Source organism: Anopheles bellator, chromosome 1 (genome assembly GCF_943735745.2).
Source record: "Anopheles bellator chromosome 1, idAnoBellAS_SP24_06.2, whole genome shotgun sequence".
NCBI classification, from domain to species: domain Eukaryota; kingdom Metazoa; phylum Arthropoda; class Insecta; order Diptera; family Culicidae; genus Anopheles; species Anopheles bellator.
In genome coordinates this window covers 43,205,052-43,220,226 of record NC_071285.1, presented here as the reverse complement: position 1 = coordinate 43,220,226, position 15,175 = coordinate 43,205,052, and the positions used below count along the sequence as shown (strand labels likewise).

Genomic DNA, 15,175 nt, shown 5'->3' with positions numbered 1-15,175 from the left:
GCCATAAGTACATTAAACTCCAAGGTCAACATTAAAAACAACGAAAAACAATGGTCTAAACTAAATACAAACTAGCACGCCCACAGGCCCCTACCCAATCCCTACCGTGGTAACGTTCGGGCCTGACTGGTAAATCTGGGCAAAAGCTAGCACAACCGGACCATGCCCCTGGCAACAATTCCCTGAACATTGTGCATTGAGAGTACATCGCTTAGTGAACAGAGAATGAATGGGTGTAACAAAAGTGAGATGGATAAATTAAGAACACCATTCATTTGGCATGGAACAACCTCTCTCTCTCTCTCTCTCTCGCTGAAATACGACGCTAAGCAGGATGAGATTAAGTATCACCACTTTCTAATGTCTAATTAAATTGTTTCCCATCTTTCTACCTTCTATTGGATCCTGACTCTGGAAGATGCGAGTTTCTGTTCTAGCTAACTACCGCATACAACATTTGCCCCTACAAACGGGGTCTCTAGCAGATAATGCAAAGTGGCAGCCATACTAGTGCTACTACTGACAGCGCTATTCGCAGTTGTGCTAAGGGAGTTGGCTAATGCTGGTGATAGTCGGAACAATGCGAAATGCAAAAACATTGTTCGAGAAAGAAAAATGTGCAGTGAGAGCCGTGCTATTCGGCATTCCAAGCATCGGTCGTACGACGATCAAAGTCAAACGCTACCAGCAGCGTTAGCGTCCTCACGTTGCACCTGGTAGAATACCCATTCTTCCATGAACGAAGGAACGAATGCCGTACTCTTGGTGAAGGTTACCTTCGGTGTCAATTTAGCCAGTTGCTTCTCGTACATTTCCAGCGAATCAGGGCAGCTGACACCGTTTCCCTATGGGAGAGAAACAAAACATACATTATGCTTGATATACACAAAGAAATCACCGCACTCCGGTTACTTTCGGATACTTACATGTGTCATAAATTTCCCAGTCGGCTTCAGAACCTTGAACGATGATTCTAAAATCACCCGAATAAAATCCCAAATTTCACCGGTTGGTGTATCTGAGATGGGAATATCGGTTAGATCGCCGAACACGTAGTCAAACTTGCGGCCATCGCTGATGAACTTGTTCAGGTACACCATACAATCGCCGAGAATGATTTCGTAGCGATCATCGTTCAGCCTTTCCAGCACATCGCCACAAATGGAGTTCATATATTTGTTGCACGCCTGCATTACCATCTCGTCGATCTCCAGCATCACGACGTGCTTCGGCTTTTCTTTCAACAGCTCGTAAAGCAGGGCACCATCGCCACCGCCCAGAATGCAAATCTCTTTACCAGCGTAATCCTCTACGCCACGGCACATCAACGTTTCGGTGTAGATGAGATCCGCTTCCGAAATGTCTGTAAAGTGTATAATGAAAGTATGCGTTATTTGCTATCATACAGCTGTTTTGAGGAGAAACGCCGCTCCACGTTTCATACATACTTTGCAGTTCATCCAGCACTAGCATGTTGCCAAGGCTTTTGGAGTGTACGATTTGAATTTTCTGAAAATCTGAACGCTGATCGTACAACACACGATCGATGTCGTACTCGATCACACGCTCGTCTATAGTGGGAAGGTGAAAAACACAACATTGATTAACGGCCAGGTTAGCGGAGCCTGAGTGATGATGTAAGGGAAACACATCAGCCACATCTTTTCAATCGAATGTCCAGTTCAGTCCATCAATTTCTTAATCAACCAAAATCTGCGTCAACATTTACAACTTTTTGCTGTCGACATGTACGACATCGAGCCTTAACAGTTTTTGTTTTTTGAGTGGTCAATTGACTGATTACATGTGGCCGACTTTTACTTTATTTTGTTGCAAAAGTAATTACATCGCTTTATTAAGTTTCACATAACCATGCAATGTAAAGTAAATGCTTATTCATACACCATGAAGAGAAAGTAATGCACAACTAAAGTATTTGAGCAGTTTTAGCAAAGCAAAAGTTACTAAGCAAAATTACAAACTGTATTATTTAATCTAATAAAATAAAAGCCAGGGACTCATGCGTTAAAGAAACAATTCGAGCAGAGGTTCAAAAATAGTTTTAAAAAATGAGCTGATGTTCAGTGGACTTCGCACACTGTGACAAATTGCATTGTAAACTGTCTCTATCTGTCTTTCTCTCTCTATCAGTTATCTAAAAAGCGAAAGCAATTTATTACTTTTATACATTCTGTGCACATTAAAGCACAAGGCAGGGCAAGGTTTGCTGGCAAATAAGACCAGAGGGAATGTTATATTGGAAGTACGGTTTGCATGATCGCATGTCTTACCTGCGGTCGGGAAAAAACGGGTTAAGGGACCCCGTTGGAGCGGTGGTAGCGATTGGCCATGGTTGAATTTGAGTTTTTGCACCAAATGGTTCTCGAGCTCACGTATTTGCTTCAATGTCCAATGTATTTTTGGGTTGGTGCGATAAGACAAGTAATGGAAATGCAGGTGGCAGTAATGGGAGAAGATGGTGGTATGCGGCCGTGTAAGAGCATGGAGTTTAGCGAAAATGATGGAAAGAAAGGAAGGAAAAAGAGACAAAATTTAAAACAAATATACGATTTAACTGCACAAACAATTCAATGCTTTTTGTTAGCCCATTCTGTCAAAACTTGTTTGGGAAAGAAAACGAAATAAGCCATAAAAAATTAATTGAATACGAAATAAAAACAACAATGAACACTGGATGAATGAAAGATACTGCTCCGATCGTGCAATATTGAAGATCGTCGTAGCATCAATTAACGACTATAGCGTCCAAAGAGCAGTAAAAGGGAAATTAAAGGGTATCAAAATAATCCTATTTCGGCAAATGGAACGAATTTCCACGGTCTGTGGTGTGGCTATTGGAGCTAGTAGTACGATGACACATATTATGAGACACATGTGGTTATTATCGATCAGAGTTGATTGGTTTCGTTTATATAAAAAAGCTGTCGGTATGATGCTCCAACAGGGGTACCAATAACACGGTTATGACGATGAGTAATTGAAAATCCTGCTTTGTTTAACCTTCTTAAACTAACCTATAGTGCACCAGAGTTCGAGAGAGATACACGGTAGGAGAGAGTGAAGTAACAGACAGTCGAAGTTAAACCACTTTGAGTAATGCATTGCGTTTCTTTACGAAACGAAGCCTATCATCAGCTGGTAGAAAAGTAAAAACGAAAAATACAAGAGGGAAAAGAGCCAGGGAAACAAACATAAACCATACTTTTACAAAAGTATGTATAACAAACAGTAAAAGTAATGGGAAGTATTTAAAATTCTAGTAATAACGAGAGAAATCTTGGAAAAAAGGTAGTGCATTTCAGTGCTAGTAGCTAGCTATGGCTGACCTGAGCTCGTTAGGTACACATCAACATTGCTGCCCCTTTTAATTGGTGGAAGGTGCTTGGAGCGCTTCGCCTCCAACATGATGCGCAAACCGTTTTCTAGCGATTTCATGTTCTACGTGTGCACCAGAAAAGGTTATTCCATTGTTTTCGTTGTTAAGAAAAAAGGAAAATCATGTTAATGTTTTAATAGTAGATGAAACTAATCATTTGTAGAAACAATATGAAACAAGGCACAGAGAGAGTGAAATTAAGAAGCAACTAAATCAACATTAAAAGCTACAAAACTCCGATTCGACCATAACGGTTTCTAGAACTATTGAATGGTTTTAAATTTAATGCTTCTTAATAGCTAACAAATACGGTATGAGAAGAGAAGGAAAATAAAAATAGGTTGTGCAACATGTCTGCCTGACCGTTTTTTCTCCTAATTTCGATTCAAGCTGTATACCGAGTCTGGTATTTAAAGGCTTCAATATACGAGGCATCGTTAAAAGTCTGTTATTGGCTTAGCATGGATCCAAATCCTATTTTACAAAACTACACAAACAACCAACGTGTAACGCGGGACAACTTTTTTGCCTAATCCTTACGTTGCCAAAAAAAATCTAATTTACTCAAAAACGGTTGTCCACATACAATATCATCCACCAGTGTCGCGCCACAAGCATTGCACAGCTGGTTCTGCAGCTGTCAATCCGCGGCATATTGGCGTTGCTAACCGTGAGATTTTTTTCGCACCACGCGAACCACGGATAGTTGTGTTGCCAATGTATGAGTGCTACCAATTCCATGATCCTTTGACGCTATCGATTTTTACTGCCTAAGCGAACTCGAAAGCAATAGAGCGCCGAAATCGGGCATTTGAGAATGAGCGTTTTCAATGAAAAAGGATAGAGTAGGATTTTCGGATCATACGTTCAGTAAGGCATACATAATTGGCCCATTGGGCAGACAAAGTATAAGGTAACTTATCGTCGACTGGCCCTCCCTTTAGCACACCTGCGAAGGGCTATGAAGTGCGGATTAAGGAAAGGACGATTGCATACTTCGAACGATATTATCGGTTGGTCGCCGTCCTTCCGGTAGTACTCGACGTTAATCGTTATCAGGCCCTGCTGGAAGAACCGGATGGTCACGATGGTGCCGCTGCCGGTTTCGTTCAGCATGCATAAGTAACCGTCGGAAGTAAGCATGTCGTACGTAAGTTTCAATCCCACCAAATACTTCTCCAGGTTGTCCTTGCACAGCTTCACGATGTCCTTGCGCGACTCTTCATCGTTGATTCGGGCGGGGTCAAGCGAGAAATCCAACAATATTGTGTTGGCCGACATTATCACCGAATCACAGCCTACTTCGTGCGAACACTGGTTTATAATACTACTTTATTGCGTGGGCCTTCGCCTGAGAAAACTTTTAATCACACTTCTTAACACGTTTTACCAAAGAACGCACCGCAGTTCACACGAGTCTCAGATCCTTTTTTGGTGCTTTTTTGCAACCCTTTTACGCACCAGCTGTAGCTGCCTCTCTATCGCGCCAGCGTAAACTTGTGTACTATCTCCAATTCGAACCAGGCTGCGGATATTAGCCAAAAATCCCGGCAATTTGGCAAAGCCTTGCGATTACCGTGTGTTCGTTTAGAACATTTTTAGATACATTTTGACATTTCCTTCGCCCCGGCCGAGTTAGAACAATTTATTTAGTACACATATGAAATTCCTGTTTGTGGGAAATTTTTATTTGAATATTTATTCGAATATTCAACAGAATGAAATCCTTAGGAACGACCAGAACTTTACCGAATACTACCGAGTTCAAATCCAACGGTAGGATTGTATTAAAACTTTTCACGTGTGCCAACCTTGTTAAGAATGAAAACAACTTAACTTTGCAGCCGATCAATATTACAATACAATACATTCGTAATCGTAGAACTGAGGTATGATTCGGTTGATAAAAAGTAACGACGTATGATGTACTCTTATTTATTTATCATAAGTACACATAGAAAGATCATTACTCAGCTCGTGTGCGCACTAGAGCTTTGCGTTTCATCTCCACCGCCGTAAGCGAGAGAGAATTGTTTAACGTGTTGTGATACCTTTAAATTAACACCATATTCCTGCCTCTTGCTTAGTTTTACTAGTCCCACGTAGGATGATAAGAAACCGGCATTACATCGTCAGAGTCAAACGTATAAATCACACACACACACACACACACAGTATTAATGTTGCCTTTTGACGATGAAGATTTTGACCTTAGAATTCTATTTTTACCGTTTAAAATCTAACTATTTTTATGCGTGTTTAAAAACGGTTCACAGTTGCGCCGAAAACACGCTTCATACAGAGTACGTTACGATTATCATTTAGGTGACCGAAATGGCACAGAATCTAAAGGATTCTAGCTTTCTTGCAAGTGGAAGAGTAGTTCTGGTGCATTGCTGGCGGAATGTTCTATATTATTGTATCGATATTTGCATCATGAATGTTGAATTTGAGAACAATTTCATTTCGAGTTTGCAGAAAACTAAAAATTAATGGTGAAAATAAGAATCCAATATTAGGTTTCAGAAATCTACAGATAAAAGTGCAACCTGATTGTGCCATGGCGAGTGTTCCTCCAACACATTGTTATTGACCTATCAGATTGCCATATCACTGCCATTTGTGATGCTTTGTGAAAAATAATTTGTGGTAATCCTACCTCAATTTATGGTCCGTTACACCGAACCCATGGAAACATAAACCAAACTTAAGATAATCACAGTTCAGGAACGATTTGTCGCAAAGCTTAATAGTGAGTTCATCACTTCTAGCGGAACCACTGACGATCACTGTAAATGCAAGCGGATGAGAATTTAATTATGAATTTTACTAAACTCAAGCATTTCAGCGTTTTGGAACGGTTCCGTTTCCGCTTCAGAGATTATTTGTTTCAGCCACTGTTGGATTTGCATCGTGTGCTCCTTTGTGTCACTGCCGACACCATCGCCCGAGGACAATCCGTACAACTCGCCCAGCACGAACGATAGGCTTTGTCGATCGTACAGTGTCGAAGGCATGTCCAGCATCTGTCGCAACTCCTGCTCCGAGAAGGGAATGTTAAGGTTAGCGTCTCCTTTGGTCGGTGGTAGCGATGAAGGGGCACTGGTGTGCGCACCCTCGGTGCCTTCTTGCTTCGAGTCGGTCACCGTGTTGTCCGAACTCGTTGATAACGTGGCGTGTTCCGAGGCGGATGAACTTATCGCCTCCGGTTCCGACTGCTCAGAGTACGGTCGTATGGTGCTCAGTTTCGTTTTCATTATGTGATTGCGAAGAATCTTGTTCTCCGTTATCAGCCGCTTGTAAAAGCCACACTCTGGACTGCCCTCCTCGGATGGCACCGAATTTTCCGCCCCATCCGGCACGGTCTGCCTTTCCCTCTGCTTCACCTTTGTCGGTGTGGGTGACCGTTCTGGACACGCGTTAATCGTAAGATTTGTTACATTTTTAAGGTTTATCGTACTGCCGCAACTGTTCATCGTTAGGTGGCCGACATGTTTAACCCGTTTGTCCGTGGCCGCTTTGTACGGTGTCTCCCGCAGGTTGCCTTCCGCGTCCGTTGACGAAATTACCAGCACGTCCGTTTGCGATGCTTTCGGTATCATGCGGTGCGGTGTCGGTAGGGAAAGTGATATCATTTTCTCACCATCACGCGACGTATTGCGTGGTTTCGCCTGACTTCCCGGGGTCGCGTTGCCAACGCAACTGAGGTTGTGATTGTTGTTGCAACCGTCGCCAACAGCGTCGTCGTCGAGGATTGCCTTGTCAATGCCGCGCAGCTCACCTTGAAAGGAAAACGAATGCATCGGAGCTTCGCACATCACCATCCCAGGGAGGGAGCTTCTGTGTCCACGATGTAGCCGATACGTTGTTGGATCGATTTTACACGTGCGCATCGCTGCCACCTCCGAGAGTTCCGCAGACCCTTCCCCATCGATGACCATCTTCGTGGGTTTCGCACCTATTGTGCGGTCGATGAGCTCACGGCTTTCGCTAAGCGTTAGGTTGATGATCGATTCGCGCACCATTTCGGCACCTTCTCTGATGAGAGAACGATTGTTGAAAAACTCCACCACAATTTCCTCGCTCTCTGGATCGCGCTCATCGTCCGCACCCTGACGGCAACTCTTGTGCATTAAGTCGTGATCGTTGGACGGCAGAATGTAATCCTCGTTCTCGTATGGCTCCTTCTGCAGCATGATGTTGAAGTTGTCGATATTGTAGCGACCATAAGCACGTATACGGTCCACTAAGTCGTCCTCCCCATCGCCCAGGAAGCGGATGCTATCAAAGTCGTACGTTATGTGCTGGGCTTGCTGAACGACCACCGTTAGTTGTCTCAACAGGAGCTTTTCACGCATATCAACCGCCTTTCGCACACGCTCGAAAGATTCGGTAACATTTTGCTTCAGCTGATGAACAATAAAACACAAAGTCAGTCACGTTAAACACTATACCAGGTGTTGCTGATAAGAAAGAGCCCCTTTTTTACCTTGTCGAAGAACGCATTGTTTTTGTAGATTTCCATCGCTTCGCACCCGACAATCAAGCGCTGGACCGCGATTTAACTCGCCCAAACGAGCCCCACTTATTGGGTGGTGGATCGCAGCACAATTGCACTGTTTTACTAAAGTACCAATTATCACATCAACAAAATCACCTACAAACTAAGTACTGAAGAAGCCTTATGAAAAATCTCTCCCTCTTTCCCTGTTTTCGAACAGATTCATATTGATTAGCCGTCATCAGTGAGCACCAATCGAAGGGCGCTCACGAAAGTGTACGAAAATATTTATAAGACAATTTTCTTACATTGCACCTATTCAAATGTAAATTTTCAAAACGAACCTATACAATAAATCATACCATTTTACTTTTGATACCACAGTTTGCCGAACTGTAACTTTATGTCGTTTATTAGGTCATTTTTGCTAACTTCTGTTCGTCGGTGCCCAACTTCTCCCATACACTGTACTGGTCGCTCACGGAAGTGTCAGTTTCGTGCACAAAGGTAAATAAATAATCCTGCCAAAAGTAATGTCCTGCGGCGACGGCGGACGGTAAGATTTTGGTGGTCAGTTTCAATTTGCCTAGTTTCCCGGGGCCAAGGTAGCGAATAAATCGTGACATTTACAAATTCGTCTAATTTTCCGGCTTTAGTGTAACTGGCAGGACCCCGTGTGTAGTTGCTACACGAGGGAGAGTTAGCTTGGCAACATCGGAACTTTCGTCCTGCTGTCGCTGTTTGTACGTCATCGATTTTGCACCTGCAATTTCCACCTCGTTGAGCAATCATGTAAAGCAACCAAGTGGCTAGAGAGTCGCTTTTAATGAAGTGATTGGAGTGTGTAACGTTCTGTGGTTTATTTTTTGCCCTTCAAGATGAAACGAGCACGTTAACTATTGGCGGAGCCGCAACCGAGGGAATGACGTGTATCGAGCGATGAGGTGATGCTCTTTCCGCTTTCGTCATTGCCGCTTGCCCACAATCGGCTGCGCGTTCGGAGATTAGCATGTTTTACACCATCACAGCAGGCGGACCCGTGGCCACCCGTTAGACGGCTAAAAATAAATAACAATGACCGAGGAGCGTCGCCGCTGTCCGTCCGTCACCGAGTGCTGTCGTCGGTCATCGTCGTTGCACTCGAACCAATCTCGTGGCCAGTCGACTCGCTGCAATTGAACTTGGATGCAGCCTCTGAATAGCAGGTGCGAGAAATGGATATTTACTTGCTTATATAAGCAGATTTTGCAGTGCAACGTGGTTAAGGTGAACGCAGCGCACCGGGAGAACGCTTCTTACCTTCGGCACGAATTTGGAATATTGAGCAACGGGGAACATTAACAGTCGTTCGATGGACAAGTCGGCGTCCGAGGCAACGGGCCCATCAAAGACTGGCACCGTGAAAGCGGCCAAACGACCCTTTCTTGGTTTACTTTCGAAGCGTTCATCTCGTGTCGAGCCACAGCGTTGCTCAGAAAGTGAGGACGAGCTACCGGTGAGCAACGAGGGCGGTGGCTCTACCTTCAGCTTGATCAGTAATCAACCTCCTTCGCACCATCAACGAGGCGTCACGGTTAAGTGCACCACCGGTAACAACAGCAATGGTGCCACCACAATAACAACGACAGCAACGCGTCAAGACTCATCTAACCCGAGCGATACTAATTCCTATCAGCTGCTATCGACGTCATCCACCGCGACCACTACGTCTTCCACCGGCCCCGACTCGTCAACGGCATCGAAAATACCACTAGCCGCCGGTGGTACAACGCTTCTCCGAAAGCGTGACACGGCCGCCACCCGAGCTGCGCAACTCAGCCAGCGATTGAGTGAATGCGTCACCGCCAGCAACGGCCGCGGAGATGGTGGACAGTTAAATCTTTGCTGTTCGGTCGACGAAGCGACTGTCGTCAAATTGTCGCCATCCCGCAATCGGTACTCTCATCCGGCGACCGGCAGTGCCGGCAGTGATTCACACGACTTGCAGGTTCAGAAACGAAGGCAGCAACAAAAACTTGAGTTAACGACAAAAAGCTGCACCAGCTACCCGATCGAAAAATCATCTCCTCTGAGGCACCGGAGACCGCTTGAAGTGGGTTACCCGGTTCCCCGGCCTCTCGAAGACGTGGTGGGAGACAGCGCACGGGAGAGTACGACCATGGATGAAAACTGTTGCCGTTCGAAGGCAAACGTTTCACTGGTGCACAATCGCGTCGTCACGAAACCGATCGTGTTTCGGGAATATCAGAACCACACGCAGCGTGCCATTATGTCCAGCAAATCTCGATTCCGTGAACGATTTCTCCCTCCTTTGCATCGCAGCAACATGGACGGGTACGAAAAAATGGAACAGCACTACAGTTCACCGAACATTGCCGAGAAAGAAGGTGAAGGAGAGGCCGATGGCAACAGCCTACTTCCCGGTAGTTGTAACCGCGAGCAGCGCGAATCCCGTAAATCCATGTCATTCGACGGGGCTGTGGCAGCGGTGGATGATGCTGGTGGGGCATCGAGAGGGGCACACGTCGGCTCTGCCGATTCACTCGCCCGTCAAGCGCTGATGGCAGCCCATGTGCTAAACTTAATTCCGGCCGAGAAAGCGCGCCAGCGCAATTTTTTGCATGGTCGACTCGCTTCGACCTCGTTGCTCGGAGCAACCGAACTGGACAAGATGCTCCCGGACCGCGAGGTGACCATCTTTATCGGCACGTGGAATATGAACGGTCAGAGTCCTCCGCGGCAGATGAATGACTTCGTTCTTCCGACCGCACTGGAACATGTTCCGGATGTGATCGTGTTTGGTACGCAGGAGTCCTGCTCCGAGCGCTTTGAGTGGGAGGTGACGCTTCAGGAAACCCTCGGGCCTTCACACATCCTTCTTCATTCGACTAGCCTCGGTACGTTGCACCTTGCCGTGTTTATCCGGCGCGATCTCATCTGGTTCTGCTCCGAGCCGGAAGACGCTTGCCTATCCGTTCGGCCTGGGACCGCGTTTCGAACGAAGGGAGCTGTCGCAATTTCGTTCTGTCTGTTCGGTACTTCCTTCCTATTTGTCACCTCACACCTTACCGCTCACCAGCAGAAAGTGAAAGAACGGGTGTCGGACGTGAAGAAGATCATCCACGCGCTCGATCTGCCCCGTAATCTAACGGTGAAACATCGTAACCGGGACGTGACACAAAACTTCGACAGCGTTTACTGGTGTGGTGATTTGAACTTTCGGTTGAGTGAACCGCGTGACAAGCTGATGCAGTGGATCGAAACGACGCAGTTTCCGTTGCCAGCCCACCTGCCACACGGATTCATGCACACCGATCAGCTGACCACGGTTCTTGCGGACGGGGCGGCGTTTCGAGGATTTCGCGAAGCAAAGATTTCATTTCCACCGACCTATAAGGTTTGTGCAGGCAGTGGGTCCTCCCGAAAACAATGTAACATTTCTTCTCCGCCGTTCTTTTGTCGCTTCAGTACGATCCCGGCACTCAACGGTTCGATTCCTCTAGCAAACAGCGGGCTCCAGCCTACACCGATCGAATACTATACAAGTTTAAACCCCTTCCGGTAACGACAGTACATCGACGAGCCAGCAATGTACCGCCAGGCACCAAAATCTCTCATCCTCCATCGCCTGTCAGGTGCTTGGCGTACGATTCGGTACAGAGCATCACATCCTCCGATCATAAACCTGTATGGGCCCTGTTCTGCAACACAATCCGACCCGGCATTGATACGTAAGTGATCGGTTTTAACCGAATGCGTTGACAGATTCCCAGTTTAGTTTTTCATGTTGCTGATCGAACTTGTTTTTCTGTATTTACAGTGTTCCACTGGCAGCTGGACTGTTCAATCGCGAGGTGTATTTGGAGGGTATGAAACGACGGCTAGACAATTCTGGAGCTGGTGCTTCGGCCGTTTGCAGCATTCAATGACGCCGACTGTTTGATCGTTCGTCGTAAGGTGAGCTAATTGACGGATTTTTGTGCTGGAAATGTAATTGTGATAAGAGCAGTGGGAGTCAAGTACGATCGAACCTTATATTAATTGAAGGAACTAGAGTTGAAATAGGAAACCTTGTTCTTAGCTCTATAATGCTCATGAAAGATTCGGTCTGCGTGATGATAACGCGGCCGCCCTACAGTAATGACTGTGACCTTTATTGTTTCTAATGAAAGCCTTATCATGTTCCTTGGTGAGATATAGTGAACAAACATCGTCAACAAATCTAGTCCAACGTGCAATTGACGCGTGCGAGTCAAATTACTAGTCATTTATTATACACTGATCGTTCTTAACAAAAACTTACTAACATCTATACTGAGCTACATTAAGCATACTGCATTTGTGCAGGTATTGTGGCCATGAGAGTAAAAATCGTGTGGCCACATTGTTCGTAGACTGACCTGTGGTGTTGCAGTTACATTGAAAAGACGGAAGCACATTTCAACCGAAGCTAAATGGAAATCTAAAAGACAAGAAACAGCCTTTCTCCTTTAGTATGTAGTATACATTAGGACAACGTGAAAATTAATGTATAGCATGTAGTTTATACGTTTGTACTTGAGCTATTTGGATAGAGAACCAAAGACATAACCGGTATTTCGCAGGATAGTCTCAATGGCTAGTAAATTTAGACATAACAATACAAGGCGATGAAATAGCAGAAACTCTAGACTGTAGCGTACATATCCTATTAATGAATGACTCTAAAGGCTGTCAACGGTTCTTCACGATAGAAGCTCTCATTTTATTCCTAATGCTTGCCGATCGATCGATGGAGCAGTATTCTCAGTCTACTGTTAGCAGAGGCTGCATACATTACTTAGGATTGCAAACTAAAGGATTTGTTTTATAAATTATTATTTTGTGTTTGTGCTGTTTGAAACCCTTCACATTTAACAATTTGTGTGGCACTTAACGAGTAAAGTGCACTGACCAAATGGTGTGTGTAGTTAGTTTAAATAGACGTTTTCGAACAACGGGTTTTATGGCACGTGAATATAACTATAAGTTATGACAGTTTATATTTATTTGATAATGCGTTTGTGATTTAGTTTTAATTTTCTTGTTGCTTATTTAGTTGCCCGATGAATTGAAGTGTAGGCAGATGTTGGATGTAGAAAGTAATCTATACATGTACAGCAATAGGATTTTCATCACTCTGGCTCTACCTCTCTAACTTCTTTTATAACGGAAAAAACGTAGGTATAGAAAAAGGAACATAGTCAACATGTAACAATGTTGTAAACATACAATACTAATGGTGCTGCTCATGAAAAACAATCGCAATCTCAGTCCATGATCGCATGGACACCTGCGCCATGTTTCCTCTAGTCCTTTTCGAATGGCGAAATTAAAATGTCTACAGACATTCACTCGATCTCATCCAAATTTACGGTCTCATGGGGTGGAACTGAATAAACTTTCTTACATCTGTGCCTTCTGCCGGGTTTTCACATCCTTTTCGAGAGCAAACTGCGCTTAAAACCAGAAACGAGCAAGTTAGCTCACGGTATGTGCATGCGCAAACAACACACAATTTTACAGTCTACCGTAGAGCAGAATGTTACCATCAGTTGTATTAATTCCATATCAAACCCACTGACGATTGAGGCATTCCTACCGACCTTTCTTCATTCCTGCACATCGCATTCATTGTACGTATTGATGCAATGAACTTTACGAAAAACCGAAAAACCTTAAATTACAGTTAGGTACGAACTCGAAAATACTCGAATTAAAAACCATCATAGAAGTTAAACTATTCACAATTATTTGATTACTTAGAAATATCATTTGCAAAACAGTATCGCCCAAAACCACCAGAGAACGAAGAGTCAAAATTTTGCTCATTCCGCTACATTAGATTTAACTGAATGTAACTCACAACAGTTTAATCAAAAATACAAACACAACAGTCGCGAATTGAGTCCACGACACAAAAAGTCAAAACCTTACAACCGAAACGCGAACTGTATCGACATCTTCCAATGTGTTACGTACAATAGTGATGCTATACTAGTATCGGAATCAAAGATAGCAATTTTTTAGCAACCTAAGACTATGACCGCTACACGTGTTTCGGCACTGTGGCGCTGCATAATCACCAATCTGTGACCACACTAGGCTTACGTATACTACATCTTGATATTGCTCATCTCGAACAACACTGAACGATAAGATGATAATAAAAGAAAAGATAATAAAAGCAAACCATTAGTCATTCGCTCTACCAACGGTGATTCGCTTTACTTTTTTAAACACGAACCAAACATGAACATTTTTGAAGCTGACCAAATAATCCTGTGCCTTCTTCATTGGCGACACATCATACTTTTCATCCTCGTGCTGGAACCACTTGAATTAAACTCGCGTTTTAATGGAAACATAAAACCGCCAAAAGCATCCTTTCCAAACACATCGCATGGAGGCGCGCGATGTTTTCGGTGCCCCTTTTCCTTCTGACCGCGCTAGGAAAAGCTTCTCAGCCGGAAGCAAGCCGTTTCCACAACTACCAACAAACATCGCCAGGAGGGGGGCGTGGCTAGCATCGAACTGTCATGTTCGCCATTGCGCCGAATGTGTCTTGCGAGTGAAGTGTGCAAGAAAAGTTCCTTTTTTACGATTTTTTATGCGGAAAACTGCGTTTGCACCGCTTGGAAGTGGCGTGCAGACTCGCCATGCTGTTATCTCTTTCCGTTTTATCCGGCTTACCGGTGGTATACCTTCAAAGTGAGTATGCATTAGCCTCCGCTAGCCGACGTTTGGGCGATCTTCCTGCGGTGAACGGAGAAGTGTCTCGCAAACCTGCTTTTCCGACGCCATCTACGTTGATCATATCCTATTTGAACGGACGGGCACGTCCGACCTGGATAGTTTGCAAGCAGCTGCTTCCCCAGAAAGGCCAGCGACGTACAAATACGGCATGGTGACTAACTGCAGTACACCTAAAGGGACCCTCGAAACACAGTGCAATTGTCAATGTCCTTTGGGGCCCAGTGGTAGTAGTAGTGAATAAGTGGTTGCCGTAGAGTGAGCACACTGGCGGTTGACATACGAGCACGATAGTGATAGTGTTGTTAACAATTCGATGGGCTAGAACGCGAGAGGGGGGCATCAGAATGGCCACGGCACGGAAACATAACATCGGCGAGCGACACGGATTATCGATTCTCCGAAGACGTCCAGACATCAACCGAACGAACCGAACGGTTCGCTAAAGCTGGTGAACCATTGGGATGCTGAACCCGTGCACCAGTCCGGCGTGTATGTAGAAGAAT

The 15,175-nt window shown here is 44.8% G+C and overlaps 3 protein-coding genes across 4 annotated transcripts; 1 reads left to right on the top strand and 2 right to left on the bottom strand.

Annotated features, from left to right (window-relative positions):
- Positions 1–6: 6 nt before the first annotated feature.
- On the bottom strand, positions 7–4,969 carry LOC131208628 (spermine synthase). 2 transcript variants are annotated; one of them, XM_058201432.1, is made up of 5 exons: positions 4,394–4,969; positions 3,348–3,459; positions 1,449–1,571; positions 927–1,363; positions 7–845 (listed from the first exon to the last, which is right to left on the bottom strand). In XM_058201432.1, exons 1-5 carry the CDS (start codon positions 4,676–4,678, stop codon positions 675–677), a joined length of 1,128 nt encoding a protein of 375 aa, XP_058057415.1. In that variant the 5' UTR covers positions 4,679–4,969; the 3' UTR covers positions 7–674. The 2 variants fall into 2 exon arrangements, with proteins under 2 accessions (XP_058057415.1, XP_058057424.1); XM_058201441.1 differs by lacking the exon at positions 3,348–3,459 and adding an exon at positions 2,292–2,400.
- A 383-nt stretch (positions 4,970–5,352) lies between these two features.
- On the bottom strand, positions 5,353–8,007 carry LOC131213472 (uncharacterized). The gene is made up of 2 exons (XM_058207517.1): positions 7,887–8,007; positions 5,353–7,806 (listed from the first exon to the last, which is right to left on the bottom strand). Exons 1-2 carry the CDS (start codon positions 7,920–7,922, stop codon positions 6,211–6,213), a joined length of 1,632 nt encoding a protein of 543 aa, XP_058063500.1. The 5' UTR covers positions 7,923–8,007; the 3' UTR covers positions 5,353–6,210.
- Positions 8,008–9,249: 1,242 nt separating this feature from the next.
- Positions 9,250–12,121, top strand: LOC131215653 (inositol polyphosphate 5-phosphatase E). The gene is made up of 3 exons (XM_058210043.1): positions 9,250–11,295; positions 11,367–11,629; positions 11,719–12,121. The coding sequence occupies exons 1-3, from the start codon at positions 9,250–9,252 to the stop codon at positions 11,825–11,827; spliced, it is 2,418 nt and encodes an 805-aa protein (XP_058066026.1). The 3' UTR covers positions 11,828–12,121.
- Positions 12,122–15,175: the final 3,054 nt, after the last annotated feature.

What these genes read in the sequence shown, in the direction of transcription:
- LOC131213472 (XM_058207517.1), bottom strand. Translation starts at nt 7,922, where the DNA reads ATGGAAATCTACAAAAACAATGCGTTCTTCGACAAG. An exon ending in ACAATGCGTTCTTCGACAAG is followed by an intron (nt 7,807 to 7,886) that starts GTAAAAAAGGGG and finishes ATTGTTCATCAG; the next exon opens with CTGAAGCAAAATGTTACCGA.
- LOC131215653 (XM_058210043.1), top strand. Translation starts at nt 9,250, where the DNA reads ATGGACAAGTCGGCGTCCGAGGCAACGGGCCCATCAAAGACTGGCACC. An exon ending in CATTTCCACCGACCTATAAG is followed by an intron (nt 11,296 to 11,366) that starts GTTTGTGCAGGC and finishes TTGTCGCTTCAG; the next exon opens with TACGATCCCGGCACTCAACG. An exon ending in ATCCGACCCGGCATTGATAC is followed by an intron (nt 11,630 to 11,718) that starts GTAAGTGATCGG and finishes CTGTATTTACAG; the next exon opens with TGTTCCACTGGCAGCTGGAC.
- LOC131208628 (XM_058201432.1), bottom strand. Translation starts at nt 4,678, where the DNA reads ATGTCGGCCAACACAATATTGTTGGATTTCTCGCTTGACCCCGCCCGA. An exon ending in AGTGCTGGATGAACTGCAAA is followed by an intron (nt 1,364 to 1,448) that starts GTATGTATGAAA and finishes TACACTTTACAG; the next exon opens with ACATTTCGGAAGCGGATCTC. An exon ending in CTGGGAAATTTATGACACAT is followed by an intron (nt 846 to 926) that starts GTAAGTATCCGA and finishes TCTCTCCCATAG; the next exon opens with GGAAACGGTGTCAGCTGCCC.